General features: G+C 38.9%; 1 protein-coding gene across 2 annotated transcripts; it reads left to right on the top strand.

Annotated features, from left to right (window-relative positions):
• acsbg2 (acyl-CoA synthetase bubblegum family member 2) lies at window positions 1–21446 on the top strand. 2 transcript variants are annotated; one of them, XM_079158441.1, is made up of 15 exons: window positions 1–45; window positions 8209–8344; window positions 8817–8938; window positions 10411–10682; window positions 11839–11927; window positions 13040–13160; window positions 13431–13511; window positions 13600–13749; window positions 14633–14809; window positions 15674–15855; window positions 16436–16678; window positions 16797–17014; window positions 17153–17292; window positions 18566–18812; window positions 19834–21446. In XM_079158441.1, exons 2-15 carry the CDS (start codon window positions 8232–8234, stop codon window positions 19950–19952), a joined length of 2274 nt encoding a protein of 757 aa, XP_079014567.1. In that variant the 5' UTR covers window positions 1–45; window positions 8209–8231; the 3' UTR covers window positions 19953–21446. The 2 variants fall into 2 exon arrangements, with proteins under 2 accessions (XP_079014567.1, XP_079014566.1); XM_079158440.1 differs by lacking the exon at window positions 1–45 and adding an exon at window positions 4502–4641.
• The last annotated feature ends 1287 nt before the right edge of the window (window positions 21447–22733 follow it).

The following is a 22733-nucleotide window of genomic DNA, read 5'->3' as shown; positions in this document are numbered from 1 at the left end:
CGCTCACATTCAGGAACAGTCAACACTGAGAAGCGTCTGCTCGTGGTAAGCCCTCCATTTATTGGTTAATCTTATCACTTATCGCGCTGATTTCAACATCAGCATCAAGCCATGTAATATTGACTTTATCTGTTGAGGGATTACGTGTACGCGGGAGTAAAAGTTAACATCATTAGTGTGTGTTTTACTTTAAGATACATTCAAGTTGCACCACAACGCAAAGCCGCTTAACTTGAATGAAACGTGTCGCAACAAACCATCACAGGGGAGATGAAGGACAGCATGTTAAAGAGCAACGTTACACGGCTAATGAGGGTACATTATTACTTTAGCCTTACTTCTTTACCTATAATTTAGGCCATTTTCCTATTTCCATCAAGTGGCAGCGCCAATGGTTTAAGTCCCACCCCTTGGCTACTATCCACCTGCTCTGCCAACATCTGTAACTCACCTGGTTTTCATCTTTAATCCTTTAAATTTGAAACAATGCTGATGTATTCTGTCCATAATCTAACCAAAATGGGGTTGTAACACTGTACTGGATAGTTGAATTTGAACACCTCATTTGACTATTACTAGCACTCTACAACATGTCCCATGAGTCTTAGCCATTAATGTAATGCCAAAACCTGCTGGGAGAGGTAGTTTTTTGGAGGCTAACAATGCTTTTATTATTTATTCCTTGTTACCTGGACATTTGACTGTCCGGGTAACAATAGAACGTTTGTTAAGTCTGTTTCTTTGTTTTGTTTTCAGGACTACTGTTTTTATTAATTAGTATATAGATTTATATTATTTAAAAATGTATTTATCGAAACTTTATTTAAAACTATCTTAGGATCAACAGCAATTCATTTATTTAAAAAGGTACAATATTAGACGGGGAGTCAGGGCAGTTCAATGAAAAACAGCAGGGTATTCCTCTATTTTTCACTATCAAAACGTACACGGACCGCTCTCCTCCCGGTGAAGTAGTCTCCTGGTGGCGGGAGAATGACACAGAAATAGAGTCGTTTTCTCATTTCTGCCAATTTGGATTTAATCCAATATACATTCTATTAGAAAATGCACGGACCGTGCAGTTAGTGTCACAGCAAACACAAAGATAGCTAAACTATAGGCCGACTACACACCACACGCAAAGATTATAAGATAGCAGTGTTATTTTGATGACTGTAAGTGTATGGAGCCAGAAGTAGAGGTGAAATGCTGCCCCTTATTTGCTTGGAGCATGTGGCCAGTTAAACATTTAACTTTAGGCCCTTGAGTCAATTTTATTGTACATAATGTTATACTTAAATAGACGATCTGAATACTTCTTCTACCACTGCAAATCCCACGTCTTTTCCTTGTCAATTGACTTTTGCTAGGGTATCTAAGCCGTATTGATCTTAAAACTGTGGTATTTCTCCAGTAAAATCACAAACATAAAACACTTTTTCATGAACATTATCATGAACATTAACATCAGGACAGTTTTGTCTTCGTAGATGAGACTGATGAGAAATCCCTCCAGTGAGCTCAATAAACCTCTTTTTAACATAATGTCAACTTAGTGATAATGATTGTAAATGTTTAATGTTTTATCACTGGAGTTTGATATTTGATCAAACAGAAACAAGTCAGTTTACAGCACTGCCTCAGCAGAGCGTGGAACGAGACGGAGGATGTCACTGACCGACTATAACCTCAGTGCAGGGTGCATCAGCACTAAACCCATCCTGCAGCATTTCAGCGTTTGCGCATGAGTACACTGGATCAGCCGGCCTCTGGATGTCATGTGATGCTGTGGTGTGGTGGATCTGCATTTTCGTCTCTCATGGCAATTGGCTGAGACCGATCTTTCTATAGTGTAGTGATGTGAGCATCTACACACGTGAGATATTTTAAGACGGATCTTACAAAGTAAGCCACATGAAATAAATAAGAAGATAATCATCAACTATTAACACCTGCTTAAATTGATGTCATGTGCATATACAGACACATCTGTGCAAAGTGTATGTGAATGTCTTTTTCTCAGAGTTTGAAGTAAAGTTCAGCTTTACTGTCATTATACAATACAGGATTGCACAAATACATTCAGTTGTAGCTCCCTCCATGATACAAACATGTACAATATTTAGTTAGATAATCGACATATATTTAAATTAGAGTAAAATAAAATAGAACATCGTTTATAAAAGTAGCACTAAAGGAAGTATATATAGATATACTGTATCTATATCTATATCTAGATATAGATACAGATATAGATATATATCGTATTTTATTACATACAGGTATGATGCTTAAATGTTACGAGTCAGCTTTCACATTTCAAAGGTCAGGGCTAATTTAATCACACATTCTAATCAGTTTGAGGAGGAAATGTGCTTTCTGCCTCCTCTGCTTGACCTGAGGAACTCTAGAGGTGGGAGTTTAGAGGAAATTGTGTAGAGGAAATTCCTTTTAGTCTCATCAACCAGTGAGACTGGTTATCTTTACGCATGTAAAAATGAAAAGTCTTTATAGCTGTGAATCCCACTTCCCTCACAGAGACAGGCACCTTTACAAGGGGTCATGTTGCCACACCTTTACTTTTATAGTTGTGGAAGTATAGTGATTGCCAATAGCAAATATTTGATATGGTAATTTATTTCAGTTTTGTTCCTCTTCCTGCAGTTTTTTTTTTTTTTAATCAAATTTATTTAAAAGGGACCATGTACAGTTTAAACATAAAGGTCTCCATTCGATGCACTGTACCAGATTGTAGCTTAAGCTAATTTGCATCTGCAGTCCCTTGGCAGGTCAAACAAGGACAAGACAATAACACAGTAAAAGGAAAAGACATAATACAAAGATATACCACAAAAAACATACAAGACACTCAATACAACACTACACACAAATAGCATATCGTTGTTTCCTCTTCAGAGCGGCTGTCTTTGTTTTAGCACCTTGTATATCTGGTCATGGCTCAGAAGAACCAGAACTACAGGATTGACTTGTACTTCTTGAGACTTTGATTTTCAGCCAGAGAGCTAAATCTAGGTTTGCAAACAATGTTACGAGTACTATTGTCACAATGTTGATGAATTCAGTTTAAAAGAAAAGGTTTCTTTTACTCAATAGTTCAGGTATATATTTATTACTGCTGCGATGCAGTAAGCAAGGTTTATATTTTGATTAGAAGCTTTACTAAGTTACAATAACACACTGTAAAAATACTGCAGTGAAAATGTTACTATTGTTATACTAAAAGTATAGAACTATTATAAGCAAAACAAATGTATTAAAGACACCCAATACACTAAAATGGTCCCTGTGATTATCCTCGCTGATGCATAAATGCTGTTTTAGTTAGTTGAGCTCATTTAAGCTCATTTAAGCTATTTTATATAAGACACACCTCCAAACTATTCAGTTTAGTTTAATTCAGGACAAGCACAAGAAGCAAATCCTCACATTTTAAATGAACTTTGACATTTTTGCTTGAGAATCGACTTTTCGAATTTTGCAAATAGTTCATAGCTGATTAATATTCTGTCGATCGACTAATTGATTAATCTTTTCAGCTCCAACTGTGTATGCAGCTAGCTGGGTAATTGAATCTATAACAGTGCCTCATATTCTATGAGGTCATCATATGTGAAGTTTGTAAAGTATATTAACTATAGCTGTGAAATAGTTACAGTGGAGGAAAAAGTATTCCCTTTGGAACAGAAATAGAAGTTTAAAGTGGTGTGAAATGGAAATACTTGCATAATTAGATTTGTACTTTAGTACAATACTGGTAATGTATTATGCTATTTTGAAGGTTGAGGGGAAGTTGCAACGTTGAAACAATTAGTTGATCAATCTGCAACTAAACAACTACTAAACTGGGCATCATTTGGCATTTGACATTTTTTCACAACTCCTTCATATTTTGCAGACAAAATGATTAGTTGACATTATTTGCAAATTATTTTATAATGAAAATAATTATTATTTAGATTTGTATAATGAAGGAAGATTGGAAGAAGGAGGAAAATAAATATGTCATATTTTTTATGAATGTAGATTACAGGATGGTGCATCTTTGTATTGTGCATAAGAATGATATCAGTCAGTGCAAAGTCATAAAGTCAAACCAGCACAGCTGCACTTGTATTCTGGTTTGTCCGATAGTAACCCAGCATAGCTGCAACGTGTGTTTTGAGTGTGTGTGTGTGTGTGTGTGTGTAGGGGAGTAACTCTGTAGGGGGATGGGTTGGAGTTTCATAGCATCATCTGTCAAGTGTGTGTGTGTGTGCGTGTCCTCTGAGCTGCTTCCCCCACCTTATTCATTTGGCTTGCGTGGCCTTATATGGAAAATGGATTGTGTGGTGTGAGCAGTTTTAACCAATCAGGTTGGTTTTGGATGATGGCAGAGGGAGGGAGTGTTTCTGGAGGAAGCTGGCTGGCCTGGTCTGGGTGGGGCTTTTAGTGGGTGGGACCAACTAAGCCGGCTGCTGTTTGAAAATGAATGATATGCTGCTCAAGTTGTAGAAACGGTGGGCTGTTGGGTTATTGTGTGTTAACCGGCAAACAGTATTTACAGATAAGGGAAAGTGGACGATTTCAGAGAAAACCTGAAATACAAACCGAGGAAAACATAATATTTTCAAGCAATGCAATGTGAGTAGCTCAATTTAAATGTTTTATTTAATGTAGCTGAGATGTAGTCCTCTTAACTTGAACTCAAGCTCTCACTCAGACAGATCAGGTTTGATCAGAAACAGGTTGGTTATGATGCCTGAGGAAACAGCTTGCTTCTATGTACGTATGTTTCATGTCTGATACTAAGGATGCTATATGGATTAATATCCCCTCCATACTCAAGTTTTATGCCATATGTCTGATTTCCCTTGTTATAATTCTTAACCACTCCCTCTACCGTTTTAATTAAAGAGTTCATTTATATCCTGATTTTAGCTCAGATGTCATGTAATACATAATACATAATCTGTAAATTTCAATAGAGGTGAAATGTGTGGCTCTTTATAACATGTGGACATCTGCTCGCTTGTAAAAGGGTGTAACCCAACCAGCAGATCTGTGTACATTTGCCGGATGACAACTAATGTTAAAGGGGTGCCTTCAAAGCCTTTTCTTTATAAATGTCTGCATTGGCTTACACATTTTTGAAACTGGACAAAACATGTTAAGCTTGACGTGGTAGCTGTGTATTGAGGATGCTTATGATTACACCCAGTGGTAAACCGCTGCAGGGGACTGTTTAGAGGCAGCATCTGGCCGAGGACGCTGATCTTTCAGAGGATGTATTGATAGAAATCCAGTTCATCTCTGTTGTGTTCTGGGCGACAACATTAGGTTCAGATAGTCAAGTGGAGATGGCTGGTATCTTGGACAAGGGGAGACTATGCATGACAATAGAGAGACACACCAGACGGGAGGGGGTGGGGTTTTGTCTGAACTGTTTGACAAGGGATTAACCTAACTGAAGTTTGCAGGCATGGTGGTGTTGTGTTGGGGAGAGCCCCTTGTTTGGCTTTAAGCATTCATGTTTTGGGCTGAAGATGGGGTTGTGATAGTTGTCTGCTGTCTTTATTGAGTAGACACTTCTACATTAATCAGTGATAAAACTTAAAAAGGTTCAAGTTTCCTACTGTTGCATTTTCCCTTTTTTTTCCTTTTTTTTTAAAATCGAACAGCTGCTGTTGAGCACAAATCTGCTACATTCATAATCCTCCTGATTTAATGAATGCAGTTGCAATAATGATGTCAGTTTGCGCATTTAATTCATCCTGAGCATTAACTGTGGTGGCAAATGACATGGAAACATAACAAAACCACGCAAGAAAGGACATTAAAAATGTCCTCCTGTCCTCCAGCAAAATAAGACGGGTGCGATAGAGCAGTTAATACATTTGTTGGGTGACAGAAGATTAATCCGCAACTATTTTGATGATCAATTCATTGTTTGAGGCCAAACATTTGCTTGTTCCAGCTTCTCTGATGTGAAAGATTGCTGTTTTTCTCCGTTTAATATCATTGTAAATCAAATATATTTTGGTTTTGCACTGTTTTGAAGACACCACCTGTCATACATTTTTCATTATTTTATGACAATTTTACAGATTAACTTAATACAGTTGAAGCAAAACCATGGTCTCTTGGGAAAAAGGTAAAAGTAAAGATGAAGCCCACAAAGGGATCACAAGGGTGATATCAGTAAACTACAGCATAGCAGGAAAGGTAATAAGACAAATCTAAAATCAATAGTTTACTACACAAGGCAGTAGTTTCATTTTTGGACTTCTCAGCTCAGTAACCTTGATGACAAACGATTGATGTAAGAAGCAGGGGGTCGCCAGCCCAGAGATAATTCAAAGGCACGCATCTCTAGCATTGATTCATGATCTAAACATCATGAGCTCATGTGATGAAACCTCATCAGACCAAAATGGACAGTGTTGAGAGGAATGTAAAAAGGGGGCAAGCAAGAAATAGCCCAAGGGCTTTTTTTAAGAAAAAGGGGGGCTTTTAGGATGCCTGCCCAAACCCCACCCCAGTTCACTCCATATCAGCCTGCCTCCACTCTCAACTTAACTCCCTTTTAATACTGCTGGAAACCCACATCCACTAACAGCTGTGTCTTGAGGAATCTGCAGCTGTATTGGAAGTAAGAAGCCAAATAAAATGGCAGCAGTGAGATCACATCTTGGCCGAAAGACCTTTAGGCTTCCGTAGGACTCATTGACAAAGTCTCCTCGGTGTCAGCTGGCTGCTCGTCGTGTGAATTAAGTTTCACTAGTAAACAGTGATGGCAGTTTGAGGCGATTGCTGCTGATTCTTCAAAGTCCAGAATTTCAGGAATGCTGGTAATTGTGTTCCTGCTATTTTAGAAACACTTCACACATGGCAAATGCCATTTTACCTGTTTTCCTTTATTTGAAGGTGTGGTTGGTTGCGTGATAGAAACTATTTTTGTTCCTGCTCTCTGAACTCTCCGGAGCCCAATTGTCCCTGACAAGCGAGTCATAATAGGCTGCTGCCACAATAGGCAGACGAAACCGCTGGTATGTGTTTTCAGCCACCTTAAATAGACAGGCCAGCAGCAGCAGCAGCAGCTCAGACCTGTGAATTACCAAACAGAGGGGCTTGAATGAGAGGGAGCGTCATGGAGGTGTGTCTTTGATGTTGGACGAGTGGTGACGATGGTTTATTGTTTAGGAGGCTTTGACGTGTTGCCTGTGATGAAATGTCATGTCAGTGGGAGAAAAGGATTATCCCTCCAGCTCTTTTGAAATGAAACTGATCACCTTTTAGATGCTCTGAAACCATGTAAAGCATACAGGATGATTGATACAGGAGAAAAACAATCGGGCTTTTATGCTCTCATATCTTTAAATTTGGGTTCAGAGGGTTGAGCAATGGAAACGTTGGTGTTTTGTTGACCAAGCACAGCAGTGAAAGGCAAACCATTATTTGCAGCAGGACAATGTTATCTGCAGCAAGACTTTCCACTTTGCCAGCTGGGTCCACATGTTCCCCACACTGTTGCCATGTAACAACATTTTGTCAACAGATCAGGTCGTAGTATAGACGAAGACTGTTTGTTTAGCAGCTCATGAAGTCAGCTAGAAAGGTTAACAACATGTCAGGATGATGTTTATTTGTGCAGATTACAGTTTTTCTTTATCTGTATGAATTCAGCAGAGTACAGTAACTATATGTCGTCAATATATAAAACGGATATGTTCACGTTTTAGGCTGTTGGTTGGACAAAGAAAGGCCTTTTAAAAACATTACCTAGGGGTTTAAAAAAAAAATGTAACAGACATTTTTCACAATTTTCTTACATTGAGAAAACAATCAATGAATTAATCAATAGTGAAAACAATTCTGAGTTGCGGCCCTTTACTAAATGAACTCACCAATGGAAGAGCTCTGTATATATTGCTCCTAGATTTGGACATTATTCAAAATGTCTATCGTCAAACTCCTCGTTCAGTCTCTGGGGAGTGTTTTTGTGAAACAGTTTTTGCCTTTTGGCAGACGCACCCGATACAGTTCTGGGATATTCTTATACTATGTTGCGTAAACACACATGGCTTATATCTCGTTATCTTATTCATCATCTGTAAAAGCCTTCACTTCACTTGTGGTGGATGCTGGTAAGAGATGTGCTTGTCGAGTATACAGGAGCTAACGAACCCTGTGACTGCTCTCTCCTCTCAGTGACCGTGTGTGAGCCCACCGCCATGTCTGAAGCCGTGGTGATGGAGCCTCCCAGAGCAGGCGGCTTACTGGAGTCATCCTACGGTGCGGGACACAGCGCAGCCTCCCTCGATGACTGCATTGTGGACAGAGCAAAGTACGTCCACACAAACACATCCACGACACCGCGGCACCAATGTCCCCGAGAGCTTCGGTTAGAGGATGAATCTGAGGGGTCACACGATGTCAAATAAGATAATTAATGTTTATATTTTAACAGACAAAAATACCACCCAGGTTAGAGCTCCAGCGCTCAGTGGTAATTCACATAATGTTATCGTGCAGTTTCATTGTGTGTATGATTAGTGTAATCATAGTGTTTTCATCACTTTTGAAGCTTTAATTGAATGCAATAATACGATAAACTTTACTTTGAGATCTACAGTTGATATAAAGGTATATTATGTACTTTCAGGATGATGATGATGATGAGTTTGTGTGTGTTGGGAGCCAAAGTTTTCCCCATACGACTCAGAGCAGGTTCAGGCTTCTGCCTCTGATTTCCCCCAAGGATGCGACAATCCACTTTTCTGTTTTAAGTGAATGTGTTTTCCTTTCACCTTCTTCAGTGAGTCTTCAGAGGAAGAGTCCGCAGGGGAAAGAGATGAGGAGATTGGTGCACACAATGAAGTCGCCAGCAGCACCAAGGCTACAGAGGTCCCTGCTGAACAGACCTCAAACACACAAACAGGTGAGGCCTGAAGAAAAGCCATGTGTTTACTCTCTTTGTCCCTTCCTGAACTCTTAACAGTCGTGAGGTCGGTGCAGCCGTATTCAAGTTTTGATAAGCAATACACATACAGACAACTGGGATAATACTCTAAGTTGAATCCAGTCACTGTGTTGGCTGTAGTCGCTGAAGTCAGCATAAGTGAACTTGTTTTTTCTCTGACCCTTTTCCCCTGAGGAAGTGGGCCAAACCGAAGTGAGCGAACTCCACATTCTTTAGAAGAACAACTTGACTTCCCTTTTCCTGCCGGCTTTTTCCAGTCCGAACTTTGACATTCCTTCCTGTCTTGGTCACTGAGGGAAAATCCTGGCACGAGTACTTCCCTGATATTTGTTGTTACACAACGAGAACCTTCATAATTACCCTGAAAAATCATGCCAGTGGAGATGTTAATCTGATAAATAGGTCATTATATTGTACGCTTGTATAAGATTAGAAACTGAAATCACATTTTCAGTTACTCTTTCTGTTTCCCTACTGACTGAAATGTCCTTGAATTGAACTATGGCTGTACAGTCCATCAAATTCACATCCTGCCCTCGCATCAGCTCTGATAACCAGCTGTTTGTGTTCTACCAACATTAAGTTCATCTGTTTAATTTGACACCATTGCATATTGAAAACATCCAGCTAGCAACGGTACACTTTTCTTTCTTAGTGTAAAAAACACAAGATGCGTTTCTAATCAAAGAAAATCTTTTTATTGCATTTTTTTTTTTTTGTAGCACGAGCCATCAATAATGTTAATTTTGTATTCACCAAAGTGATTGTTGACATCTCCGAACACTGCAACATTGCCACAAACGGGTGAAGAAACATGTCGGTAAGATGATCAGACAAGTTGAAAACAAGCCCACAGTTTGGTTATCTAAGGTTCGAGCACTAAACATGTTGCTAATGTTCCCTCACTGCACAGGAAACTGGGTGCACACACAACTATGGCAAGTGTGGTGACTCTAAGTTGAACCAGGAAGTCGTTATGCGAACAGAGAGTTTTTATTTTACTGGTTGCTTTTATTTTCTCTTTCAAAAAAGTTTGTTAAAAAGTATGAGGATCTGATTCATCTTTTCAAATTTGCTGCATACAGTTAGCATACAAATTAAACCCCATGTTGTGTTTTTATCTATTTTTTTATTAAATAAAATAATCTTTTGTGTTTCATATGAGAACATTTGTTTCTCCAAACAGCCAGTAGGGTTGGTGTGATGGTGTGATATTTACTTTCTAGGAAAACTACATTTAGCTGATCAGAAGTAAAAGCTTGTTTTGTATTTGAATGTAGTACCAGAGGGTGTGTGGCATCTCCTCTAGTACAATACATGCAGGGTGTTTGAAAACTAGAGGAACAAGCACAAAGTTTAGTTCTGCATGTTTCTTGGAAAAACTGAAATCCCTCAACCACCTTTATCTTATTTTTGTCATTTTCTTCCAGTGAACACCCAGCGTCCAAACTCCCTTCCGGTGCCAGCAGCAGGAGGGCTCGGCCTGTGGACGTCACAGGGTGACGCAGAGGTGATACTGAGGATGGGGGACTCCGGCCTGGCTGCTGAGACCCCTCTGACCATCAACCAGATGTTCACCTCAGCTGTGGAGCGCTTTGCCGACTATACAGCTCTGAGCTGGAAGGAGGGCGAGCAGCAGAAGAGCCTGAACTACAGAGACTATTACCAGACCTGCCGCACCGCTGCCAAGAGTTTCCTTAAGGTAGTTTCTTTTATCTATTGATTAATCCAGTATGAATGACACTCATTTCAGAAGATGAAGCTTTCGTCTATATAGTTAGATATTCCGATTCCTTCTATTCTTATTACAATAATATTTGGGAGGGTTTTAGCAGCACACACCACCAAAATCTCCTGCTTTTAAGCGTTAAGTATATTTTCCGCCTTCTCAGTGATAAAGAATGCGAACAATTCATTGATTAATTGAGTCACTTTTTCAGAAAAAATGCCAAATGTCATCTTTAATTGAATATCTTTGGGTTTTTGGATTGTTGGATGAACAAAACCAGACAAATAAAATGACTAATCACACAGTGGTGAGGTGTTTAATATGGTTCAATGCTGGAAACATTGGTGTTGCTTAATTAGAGATATTCCTCACAGTAATCTCATTACGTGTGTGCTCCTTTTAGTTTCTATTCAACCTGAGCAACACTTCCCCTTCAGTATCAAAAGGTCAAAGAATTCCTTTTTGTTTTAAACAATCAACTTCCGTTATTATTGTTTTAAAGCTAATCCAAACTACACGTCACGCATCACAAAAGAGCCGGGGTGAAATGTGAGTGAGGCCTCGGCTGTTTGTTCAGCACAGAGCACTTCATTGTTTGTGACACTTAACAGTTTGTCAGCATGGAGACTCAGCAGGACGTCATGTACACACACATAAAGACATACTTACACGTGGCTGTCTGCATTTAAACATGCACGCTAACCTGAACCTAAACCTCCACACATGCACACCCTTCGACATGCGACATGATTTTCCATCTGCACGAGTGGAGCTTCAGATTTAAAGCCTCATGTTGTGTCTCAACTACTGTTGTGAAAGACTTCACAAGTTATTTAATAAAGCTCTTTGCAGTGTTGATATCGGTTCCCTTTTCCAGTTTCCTGTGTCATTCATCTGTTTCTATAGTAACAGCTGCCATGGCCATGTGCCTCCAAAAACCCCGAGCTCTGCTCAAAACTGCCTCCAAATGTTTCAGGAATAAAAGACACTGATTCCAGTGCATGCATGAGAGAATAACTTCTCTATTAAACTTGCGGAGGAGTAAAATCTCATCCCTACAACAGCAAACACTCTGAAAATGGATGTGAAGGATATCCCAATATTTTTTTTTTTTTTTTTTTTTACACAGCTTGGTTTGCAGCGCTACCACGGTGTCGGCATCCTGGGTTTCAACTCGGCTGAGTGGTTCATCTCTGACATTGCAGCTATTTTGGCTGGGTGAGTTTCATCTATGAATTTGTCAGTAATGAGCTCCGTGTTCCCTCACTCACGTTTTCATTGCCAGCTCTGTGTTTATGCGTGTGTTCATGTGTGCATGTCTTCCATACCTGAGTGGTGTGATCCAAGACTTGAAATGTGGTGTTATCCAGTTCGGCACTTAGCCTCTTAGCTGAAAGACATCTTGATTAATAGGTGACAGCACAACGCTTAGAAGGAAGCTGATGAACTGCAGTGTTAAAAGCAACTCAGCACCTTCATTTAACTACTTAATTCCTCTACATTTACAGGAAAATAATGTGCTTTTTCCCCTCTCCCAGTAATCATATCAGTCCAGCTAAAACAGTAAAATGCTGTTAAACATCAATTATTTCAGTATTTAACAATATAATTATACAATCCTATGAGTCAGTGTCCAAGTACTTTTACTTTAAATACAATACTTTTACAATCATGTAATAGAGTTGTTATACATTGTTGTATTGATCATTTTACGTAAGTAAAAGGATTTGAGTACTACTAGTGATCTGTAAGCAGATCACTTAACAGTAAACACAAGCCTCTTCTGCGATGCTTGCATCAATATTTAAAGTTGGAGGCTCCGACAGAAAACAGAAACCGTGTGCTGCCTTCAACGAGCTAAAAGGGGTTGAGAAATTGATTCCATCTGAGTAACCCCAATTTCATCCATGATTATCATGACAATTTCCTGGAAGGCTGATAGCAAGAGTGCATTGAGAATTGGGAAATAAGTTTGGTTATTCAAAAGATCAGTACATGTCGTTTCTCTAAACCTGCGATACACATACTGTTTGCGGATTCCCCAGATTCCCACGCCTACATTCTGCTCAGTGCTGAGTGATGCATGACAACAGGATTGTATTGAAACTACGGTTAACTCGTCAAACTGGTCCTGATGAGATGAATCACAGGTTTAGTTTTTTTTTTAAACTCAGTAGAAGACTGCAGGTCATGTAGCCGGAAAGCCAAAAGACAACAATGCTGCTAGGTCAGGTGTTTTGTCACCAGGAATGGGACAGAGTTTCATCTGACTCTGTGTAAATGTAAAAGTGAAACTGCTGTAAGTCTGACTGTTGTTTTGCCTGCTGCAGTGGGTTTGCTGTTGGCATCTACACCACCAACTCTCCCGAGGCATGCCAGTACGTAGCAGACAACAGCAAGGCCAATATCATTGTGGTGGAGAATCACAAACAGCTGCAGAAGATCCTTCAGGTGAGATCAGAATGAGTTGCATATAAACACTTGACATCAATATAAATCGAAGATATGAATGCAGGTTATATTGTGCTCAGAGATGTGATCAGGACAGCGAAAATGCGGGAAAAAAAAGGAAGATTTGTATTTTTCTCCATTTTGTTGCCACCATTTATTGTCAGTGACATAACTCTAATCGTTTTAAATACTTACAGCCAGTGGTGTAGTCTTCTTATTAACTATAGTCTGCTTTATGTACTCATGGGATTATACTTTGTTTGTTTACAGGTTGAAGACAAGCTGCCGCACTTGAAAGCCATTATCCAGTACAAAGATGCACTTAAAGAGAAAAGACCAAATCTGTACTCGGTAAGTACACAATCTGTTCATGGCAAACATGAAAACATTAGTCTAGTTAAATTAGCATCATCTAAGTGATTTTGTTTGTGTGCTGCAGTGGGCGGAGTTCATGGAGCTCGGACGCGATGAGCCCGACGCACCCCTCGATGCGATCGTCTCCAGCCAGAAGCCCAACCAGTGCTGCACGCTCATCTACACCTCAGGGACCACAGGCCAGCCCAAAGGAGTCATGCTCAGCCATGATAATGTAAGTTACACGAGCCAAGTGTTTCTTTACCTCTTGAGGATGGAGAAGTGTCACACGTTTGTCTCACGACACTGACAGCAGTTGTAAAGCGGGAAAAGTACAGATGCCGTTGACAGACCTTCACATTTAAGTACAACATGTACACTTGTACGCTTGTTAGGCAGGTTTCTATTCCGGTAGGGTTCAGCAACTCAAGGAATTTAAATGACTCAGCCTTATTAGTACCATTTGTTGAGGACAATTAATGTGGACTGATGATGATGGAATGTGAACCTCGGTACGATCAAGTACTATACTTAAGTACAGAGAACTTCTATATATTTACATAGTTTGAGTTTCTTTGATAACTTTAGTTACTTTGCAGATTCAGGTTATTAATACATTTAAAAAAGGGATGTATTATTATAGATTAAGCTGCCCAGCAGTATAAAAAGTAGTTGAAATTAGCGCCACCTTTACAAGTTGCAACATCAGTGATGCTTACACATCAATGCATCTCAAATTGTATTCTAATGTAAGTACACATGTACTTTTACTTAAGATTTTGAATGCAGGACCTTTACTTGTAACAGATTATTTTTACACTGTGGTATTGCTTCTTTAAAAGATCTGACTACTTCTTCCACCCATGGCTGTAGTCCTGTTAAACCATAGACTCATCAACATGGCACCTGGCTGTCTTAAACAATTAAAAACTTCTCATGCAAGTATTTTATTCTTGTCAAAGTTCACTTATAGGAGTTATAAAACACTGGTCATAAACTTTTACCATTGTTTTTGTGTAGTTCTCTTCATCTTGTAAATAGCATGTCTGTGTGTGACCTCCCATACATAAAACAATAAAGATACCTCATTGAATGTATTGCTCTCTCCTCGCCCTCAGATAACATGGACCGCGCTCTCCACCTGCCGCCATGTGGGTCTGACAGACTCCACTCACAATCAGGAGTTGGTGGTCAGCTACCTGCCGCTCAGCCACGTCGCTGCTCAGATGGTAGACATCTGGGTCATCATGAAGGTCGGAGGGGCGACCCACTTTGCCCAGCCAGATGCACTGAAGGTGAGATACAACAGTGGTGTTTAGTACACAAACACACGAAACACACAAAATATATGGCCCATTATTAACGGCAGAGATTTAAGATAACAATTCAAATATTGAACAACATTTTCATCGAAGGAAAAACAGGCGATTTGAAATCATCAGCAGCTGACATTAACATTCATGCAGTTTGTCTTGATTTAAATAGTATTTGCAATATAAGTAGTGATTTGAATAGCTCCTTTCATGCAGAGACAAAGCCCAAATTGCTTTACAAAAAGAGGATTCAAAATGTTTAGTACAGAACTCAAGCAAAAACAGCAAATGTAATATTTACCAAACAATAATCTTAAAATATTAAGAACAAAACATTTACAGGGATAAATAGAAAAAACGCAGTGCTTATAAATTATGATAATATCAAATAAAATGCCAGAGTAAAAAGATTCAAAGCGTAATTTCAGTTTGCCGCTCTAAGATCAGGATGGAGTGTTTTTCATAGTTTAGGAGCATGAAAACAAAGGATCGATTTAGTGGATGGTCATTATCTCTGATCTTTGAACACTAATCATGTGCATCTCTCCATAACGTGTCCAAGATTGTATCCGTCTGGTATGCTACGCTGCAGCCTCTCAGGGCTCTTCGTTTCTTAAGGCTTCTCTCACTTCACCATCACCACCCCTACACATGCATCAGCATAGCCTGAGGGTGGACATATGAGTGTGATACAGTAGATATAAAAAGCTCTTTTATTTTTCATGCAATAGTTTCCAAGAACATTGTGGTGGCAGATTTAAACCTTTCTGCTCATTTCCTCTCCTCGAGAGCTGTACACTGCACGTGCCATTTGTGTTTAAAACTCTGCTTTCTTTTCTAAATCAGGGCTCTCTGGTAAACACTTTGAAGGAAGTGCGTCCCACGGCCTTCATGGGCGTCCCACGTGTCTGGGAGAAGATGCAGGAGAAGATGAAGTCTATCGGAGCCAAGTCTTCAACTGTGCGCAGGAAACTGGCTGCCTGGGCCAAAGATGTTGGCCTGCAGACTAATCTGACCAAAATGAATCAGTAAGTACGTGTTATTAAATTACAGCTTTATTTAGCCATGCTTACATCACTCCTCGTTCCTGTTTCCGTCCTTGGGTTCTCTCTTTTTACCAAACTGCTATTTTTAAAATGTTTTGATGACATTGTGTCTCATTTATTATCTGTTGGATGCTGGATTTATGGTGCCTTGAGTCATTACATAATAAGACCTAAGAGTCTACATCAATGATTGCAGCTCTGTGAGGTTGTGCTTTGAGCTAAATGCTAGAGGAGAGCTGAAAGGATCAAAGTGATTACAATTCATCCTGAGGTAAACATGTCTGTACCAAATAGTATGGCATCCATCTAATAGTTGTTATATTTTATTGACAATCACAAATGTTCACCTCGTTGTGGCACTAGAGGAAAAGTCAGAGGATCACCAAAGCCGGCAGGATTCATTGTCTGGATATCATGAATGTTTGTACACCATTCATGGTAATCCATCCAATAGCTGTTGAGATATTCCAGTGTGAACCAAGGCTGACATTGCCATTCCTAGATCCCAAGCTGCTGGCGTGGCTCAAAACTCTTACACTTGCTGTTTTGTGTCTTTCCTCAGAAGTGGAGCAGCTGGCCGCACGCCGCTCAGCTATCAAGTAGCCAAAAAGCTCGTGTTCAAAAAGGTGCGCAAGGCTCTGGGCCTGGACCGCTGCAGCAAGTGCTACACCGGTGCCGCTCCCATAACCAAAGACACCCTGGAGTTCTTCCTCAGCCTAGACATCCCTCTGTATGAGCTGTACGGCATGAGTGAGAGCACCGGACCGCACACAATCTCCATCCCCGAGGCCTTCAAGCTCACCAGGTACATTTTCTTTTTTGACTTCCAATTTGATTTCACGCAGAACTTCCTTTCACACTGACAAATCAGAGCCAACTCAAAAGCACGTGGTGAATTATGAACATGTTGCTTTGTCCTGCAGTTGTGGTAAAGAGATCCCAGGGTGCAAGACGAAGCTGCACAACCCGGACGAGGAGGGAAACGGTGAGATCTGCTTCTGGGGCCGTCACGTCTTCATGGGTTACCTCAACATGCCCGACAAGACGGAGGAGGCTCTCGATGCAGAGGGTTGGCTGCACTCCGGTGACCTGGGCAAACACGACCAGAACGGATTCCTCTTCATCACCGGAAGAATTAAAGGTACTTATTCTATATTCTTTTTAGAGGATGGACTTGGTGTCCTGTTACAGGAGATACAATCTCTAAGCCTAGGAACATTTTTCTTTATCTGTGATCAATAAAGTATGTTACTTAACTGTGATTTTTTTTTTTTTTTAGAGCTGATCATCACCGCAGGAGGAGAGAACATCCCTCCTGTTCCTACCGAGGATGCTGTGAAGGAGGCCGTGCCGCTGATTAGTAACGCCATGCTGATCGGAGACAAGAGGAAGTTTCTATCTATGCTGCTCACCATTAAGGTGAGTCTTAGAAACCGGGGCTGCGGTCGAACAGTCAAAACAATATTGTCCTATATTGTCCTTTTCCTTTACCTTGATGGAAAACATGAGGTCACGGAAAGATGTGAAGGAAAATTCACAAGGACTTAGGAAAAGACAACCGCAGAGAAACCAACTGCTCTTACACTGGTATATTATTTTACGTAACTTTATAACGCATAGGAAAATAGAACAGAGACTCATTTGATGCTGTACAATTTGATTCCTGTCCAAAATAGAGTCACACCTCCTAAAGTACATAAACAGCGATGTTATTGATGGCCGAATGGTGCGTCGCTTTAAATGTAGCTGCCGCAAGGAATGGGGGACGGCATTATCTCCTTTGTTTTTGTAAAGGATGGTCCACTGCACTCTATACTGAAGGAGATAAGGAAGCGAGCATTGAAGCTGATTTCGCTGTGATATCATTTATTAAGAAGGATAATCAATTAATCATTTATAGAGCTCAAATTGAAACAGAATCAATCTTTTCAAAAGAGCTTCACAACTGAGGATACAATTTAAAGATCATTGACGGGGAAATTACAGCTCAAATGTTCATAAAGATCTAATTCATTACTTATAATTTAAAATTAAGTTTATAAATGCACCTTTGACATGTTACAGACCACTGTTGTCTGCCATTTTCATTAATTGTGTTGGTAATTTCCAAACAATCTGAAGTATGTTTGGATGTGCACATCTTACTGCTTTTATAAATACCAGTTTGTGAGGGAAATGGCGTATGCATGTTTTTTGTGCATATGTATTGTTTATTAACCTGGCCCCTGGTGTAACCTTCCAGCAAGCACGGTTCCGTTTGTGCACTTTAATCACAGTCGAAGAAGGGGACAGCAGGGCACCGTAACGAGAAGGGAAACTGTACTGTGAAGATAACACAGGATGTAACAGGCTGTGGAACAGAGTGAAGGATATCAGATGGAGACTGAAGATATAACTTGTCAGCCATTCTTTATCTGAGCCTTGTAAACATCCTATCATACTTTTTATCTAATCTCAGAAAGAGACAATATATATATATATCTTGTCTTAACTGAGGAAATTGAAAAATGAAAGATTTATTTTCAGATGCTGCCATCTAGAGGGCTTTAAGGATAACAGACCCCAATTCCAAATTTTAGATATATTAATGCTTTGAGTTGCATGGACAAGAATATATATATATATATATATATATACATAAAAAAAAAAAATAGGTGATATAATTCAACTTTTCAAATGTTCTTCTCTCCAGTGCCAGCTAAACGCAGAGTCAGGAGAACCAGAGGACGAGCTGACACCGGAAGCTATTGAGCTCTGCAGGAAGCTGGGCAGCAACGCCACACGAGTCTCTGAGATCGCAGGCGGCCAAGACCGACTGATCCACGCCGCCGTTCAGGAGGGAATCAACCGAGTCAACAAGGAGGCGACCTCCAACGCTCAGCGCATTCAGAAGTGGATCATTCTGGATCGTGATTTCTCCCTTCCAGGAGGAGAGCTTGGTGAGTGAGATGGGAACGCAGGGTGTGATGACTATAGGGGATCTTTATTTTGCAGGAAGAGGACAATTGACTCTGTAATTTTGTTAAACCTGCAGTGTGTGATATTCACAATGGAGAGTCCAATGCTTCAAATTACCTTCCTGAACCACTTATGATGAAAGGGCTTCTTCTAACTCTAACCTTTTTTAGATTAATACAAAGTATATTCTCACATGGAGCATGGCTCTATGGTTTGTGAAATCAAAAAGTGTCATTTTCTTTCCTTTGAATAATGTATAGAGGCCTGGGGTGGTAAAACTAGTAGAAAACAATTAGATCAACAATGAGTTGATCGACAATCAATTATCAAAATAGTTAACTATTCATTTTCTAATTGTCATTTTTCAAGCAAAAAGACCAAACTTTCTCTCACTCGACTTTTCTTCATGTCAAAGACATTTTATATGGAGCCTGTGGTTTAGAACAAATACTCTTTTTTGAACACATTAATATGGACATTTTCACTGTTTTCTGACTTTACTGTATAGACAAAACAATTAAAAATCAACAAATAATTGTCTGATTAATCGGTAATTCAAATTAATAAACGTTAGTTGCAGAAATAATCTAAAAAGAAATCATAAACCAAATTGTCTTAAGCAGAACTTTGATTTTATTTCTTCCTAAAACTACCACATTATTAAGAGTCAAATGCATCAGCTAAATTAGAGTGACTTACAATACTGACAAACTGACCATAAGGCATATAATAATAATAATAATAATAATAATAATAATAATAATAATAATAATAATAATAATAATAATAATAATAATCTGGACTCAAACCTTTAACCAAGTCGGCAGTCAGGTTCAAGTTAAACCTCAGAAACTACGACCTGTAGTGGAGTGTAGATGACATCCACGGGACAAAGCAACTAGGTTTAGACTAAATCATGTGTGCGGTTTAAATTATAGTTTTAGGAAGTGATATGATTAGTTTTAAGTGTTTAACAATATGAATTCCTTACTTGTTCCACAGGCCCTACCATGAAGCTGAAGAGGCCGGTGGTGGCGAAGATGTACAAGGAGCAGATTGAGAACTTTTATAAGGAGCTGGCAACTCCAACGACCCCCGAAAACCCGCTGTCTCCCAAATAGAGCTGCTCCTCCACCTGCAGGGAGATCCAGACTGTCTGAGCGAACATGCAGACACACCTCACCTCATTAATCCAGCCATTTTTCTTTTGTAAAAATGTTTTGATTGCCTTAAATCTTTGGTCATTTGTCTTTGTTTACATTTGTAGGTGTTGTGCTGAAAATAAGAAGCCATTGTAAAATAGCTTTATGATTTTGAAGACGTTGTCAATAAGTCGAGGTCGACTATTTGGATTACTGGGATGAACAGTAATATCCGATACATGAAGTAGCAGCAGCAGCTGTACGTAAGGACATTTGTTGGGTTTATTTTACTGTATTACTTGAGATAAGAGACAGAATCCAAAAAAAGTTTTTATCATGTTTTTCTTAATTTATTTTTGGTTTGCCAAAGTTTACACGGGCTAGATGAGCTTCAAACGAAGAACATTTCTAGGAAAGACAGTTTTTTAACTTAACAATCATATGCAAATGTTTACTGGCATTTTACATGTATTTGGTCTTTTTTCTTCTTGTCTTTGTCAGCTGGATTTCAAAGAAAATAATCATTTATTTTGAACATGTTATCAAATAAAGCCAATGTTTTCCACAGAGGTAGTTGCAGTTAGAAAGGTATTGAAATCTCATAACTTAGCATCCACATTTAGTTTTTCATGCTGTAAAACACATCACTGAAGCCATATCTATTGCCTTTTGTAATTGTGAAGTCAGACTCTGTTGTTCTGACCATTACACAACTGCCTGGTCCTGTTGAAATGTTTTCCAACAGTCCTTCTGCTGTGATTTTTGTGGAATATTGTAAATATGTTTTGCCTATATCATCATCTTTCACTTTTTCTTTTTTTTAACAGTTGTTTTTCAGATATTTCTGCAGCAGCCCAGAAATCTCATTCATAATTTAATTGCACTCAAACTAAGAAACAACGACTAACTTGGAATGGGAAATGTACAGAAGTTAAATTATATGTAGCTTCATGGCAAGTATATTACCTGGTCTGTTTCCATCCCTTGTACACATAAATGTACAAATGTTTGAGGTTTTGATCCGGAGACTACATGTCTTTAGCCTCCTTGAAGACGTCTCACACATCTTCAAAGAAAAAGTTTTAAAAAGGAAGTAAAAGAGTTTGTTGTACTCCAAAGAGCTGGTCTTGTATATGAAGTAATTATGTATATAATAAGCATATCGTAGGTATTCGTAGTACTCTTAGCAGTTCACAGTGAAGGTGGGTTTGGCGGTTATGGTTTGCTCAAAGTAACTGAAGTTCAGGGCAAACCAAGCAATTTTTACACGCGTGTATAAAGTTAAATCAGGAAATGACGGTGATTCAGTGTCTGGATTTACTTGACCTGAAAGAGCTGTTGTTGTTGTTGGTGTTGACAATATCAGGGTTGAAATATGGAAATATGCATGAAGGCGAAAGAGGAAGCAGGCCTGTTTCTGTCTACAGACGTGAATGTTGGGTGTTTGATCAGTTACGGAATAAAAGTTGAATAAGCTAATGTGACCTCTGTTATTCTGTGTGTGAGGCCTGTTAAATGTAAAGTATCTCGATCAATCTGATCATTTACTAAAGTAAAAGTAGCAATACCACAGTATAGAAATACTGTTACACATAAAAAGTCAAGCATTCAAAACGTACTTAATATAGCAAATGTTAAAAGTACCCGTTTGGCAGAAAGAGTCCTTTTTCAAAATATTGTACATTATTGAATTATCATAATTGATGCATTAATGTGCACATCAGCTGCTCAAAATGGGGCTGATTTTAATTTATTTACATATTGACGGGTAGCTTGTGAATTTCTTCCCAGGGAGCAATAAGGTTTTGTATTAATCTATAATAAAACTATTTATGAGTTGATTATATTTTGCATTATTTATCTGAATCTTCAAAATAAGTAAAATTCTCAATAAATACAGTTAAGTAAAAAGTACAATAATTCCTATTAAAATGCATTGGAGTAAAGGTATTAAGAAATACTTAAGTGAAGTACAAGTACTTCAAAAATGTTACTTAAGCACAGTGAGTTGCTATCGTTACTGCACTTCAGAAATGCTTCAACCAGACTTTTCTGACTGCTCGTAGTAATGACAGTTACTTACCTCCCATCACAGCTGCTGAGGGTGTTTGAAATGTTCACCAAAGAGCTCAAAGTATGAAAAGACCTCAGAGCTTCCCAGCAAACAGCTTGAACGTTCAAACTTCCTGTGCTGGAGCCCTCATTAATGTTTTTAGTAACACCTGTTTCTCCTGTTATTACAAGTAAAAATGTCCGCCGTGAAAGATCCTAACAGGACTCTTAATTAGTGCTTCGTTAAAGGCAGGTGTGTTAAGTAACACAAAAATAATACTGTTTGCTGCAGATGCTCAAATAGGATTGCAGATAATTTAGGTTCACGTCATTTCCAATAAAGTGAAAATTCAGACACATTTCTCAGTTCATTTGTTGTGAAATTTAAATTTCAAGGGTAAACATATGTGGGGGTTATTTCAGTCAAATCATATATCGCTGTGTGTGTAAAGTTATATCACAATTTAAGATTATATTCTTTATCAATAAATCAGTTGATCACTTTTTCAAAGAAAAGATTTCTTTGCCAATAAAATGTCAGAATTTAAAAAAATAAATGCACATTATACTTTACAACATGATACATTAAAACAGTTAGCGGTTAACCAAATACTGATTTGTTTTGAATTCCTGCAAAGTTTAATGAGAATCTGACCGTTTCTTGGTTAATCCTGCAATTTAATAACCTGACAAATGTATGTCATCAAA

The sequence above is a fragment of the Pholis gunnellus genome, assembly GCF_910591455.1.
Source record: "Pholis gunnellus genome assembly, chromosome: 4".
NCBI classification, from domain to species: Eukaryota; Metazoa; Chordata; class Actinopteri; order Perciformes; family Pholidae; genus Pholis; species Pholis gunnellus.
This window is presented reverse-complemented; position numbering and strand designations above follow the sequence as displayed.

Bases quoted from the DNA above. Each gene is read 5' to 3' on its own strand.
- acsbg2 (XM_079158440.1), top strand. The intron at 17,015-17,152 runs GTACTTATTCTA...TTTTTTTTTTAG, and splicing joins CATCACCGGAAGAATTAAAG to AGCTGATCATCACCGCAGGA. The intron at 17,293-18,565 runs GTGAGTCTTAGA...TCTTCTCTCCAG, and splicing joins CTATGCTGCTCACCATTAAG to TGCCAGCTAAACGCAGAGTC.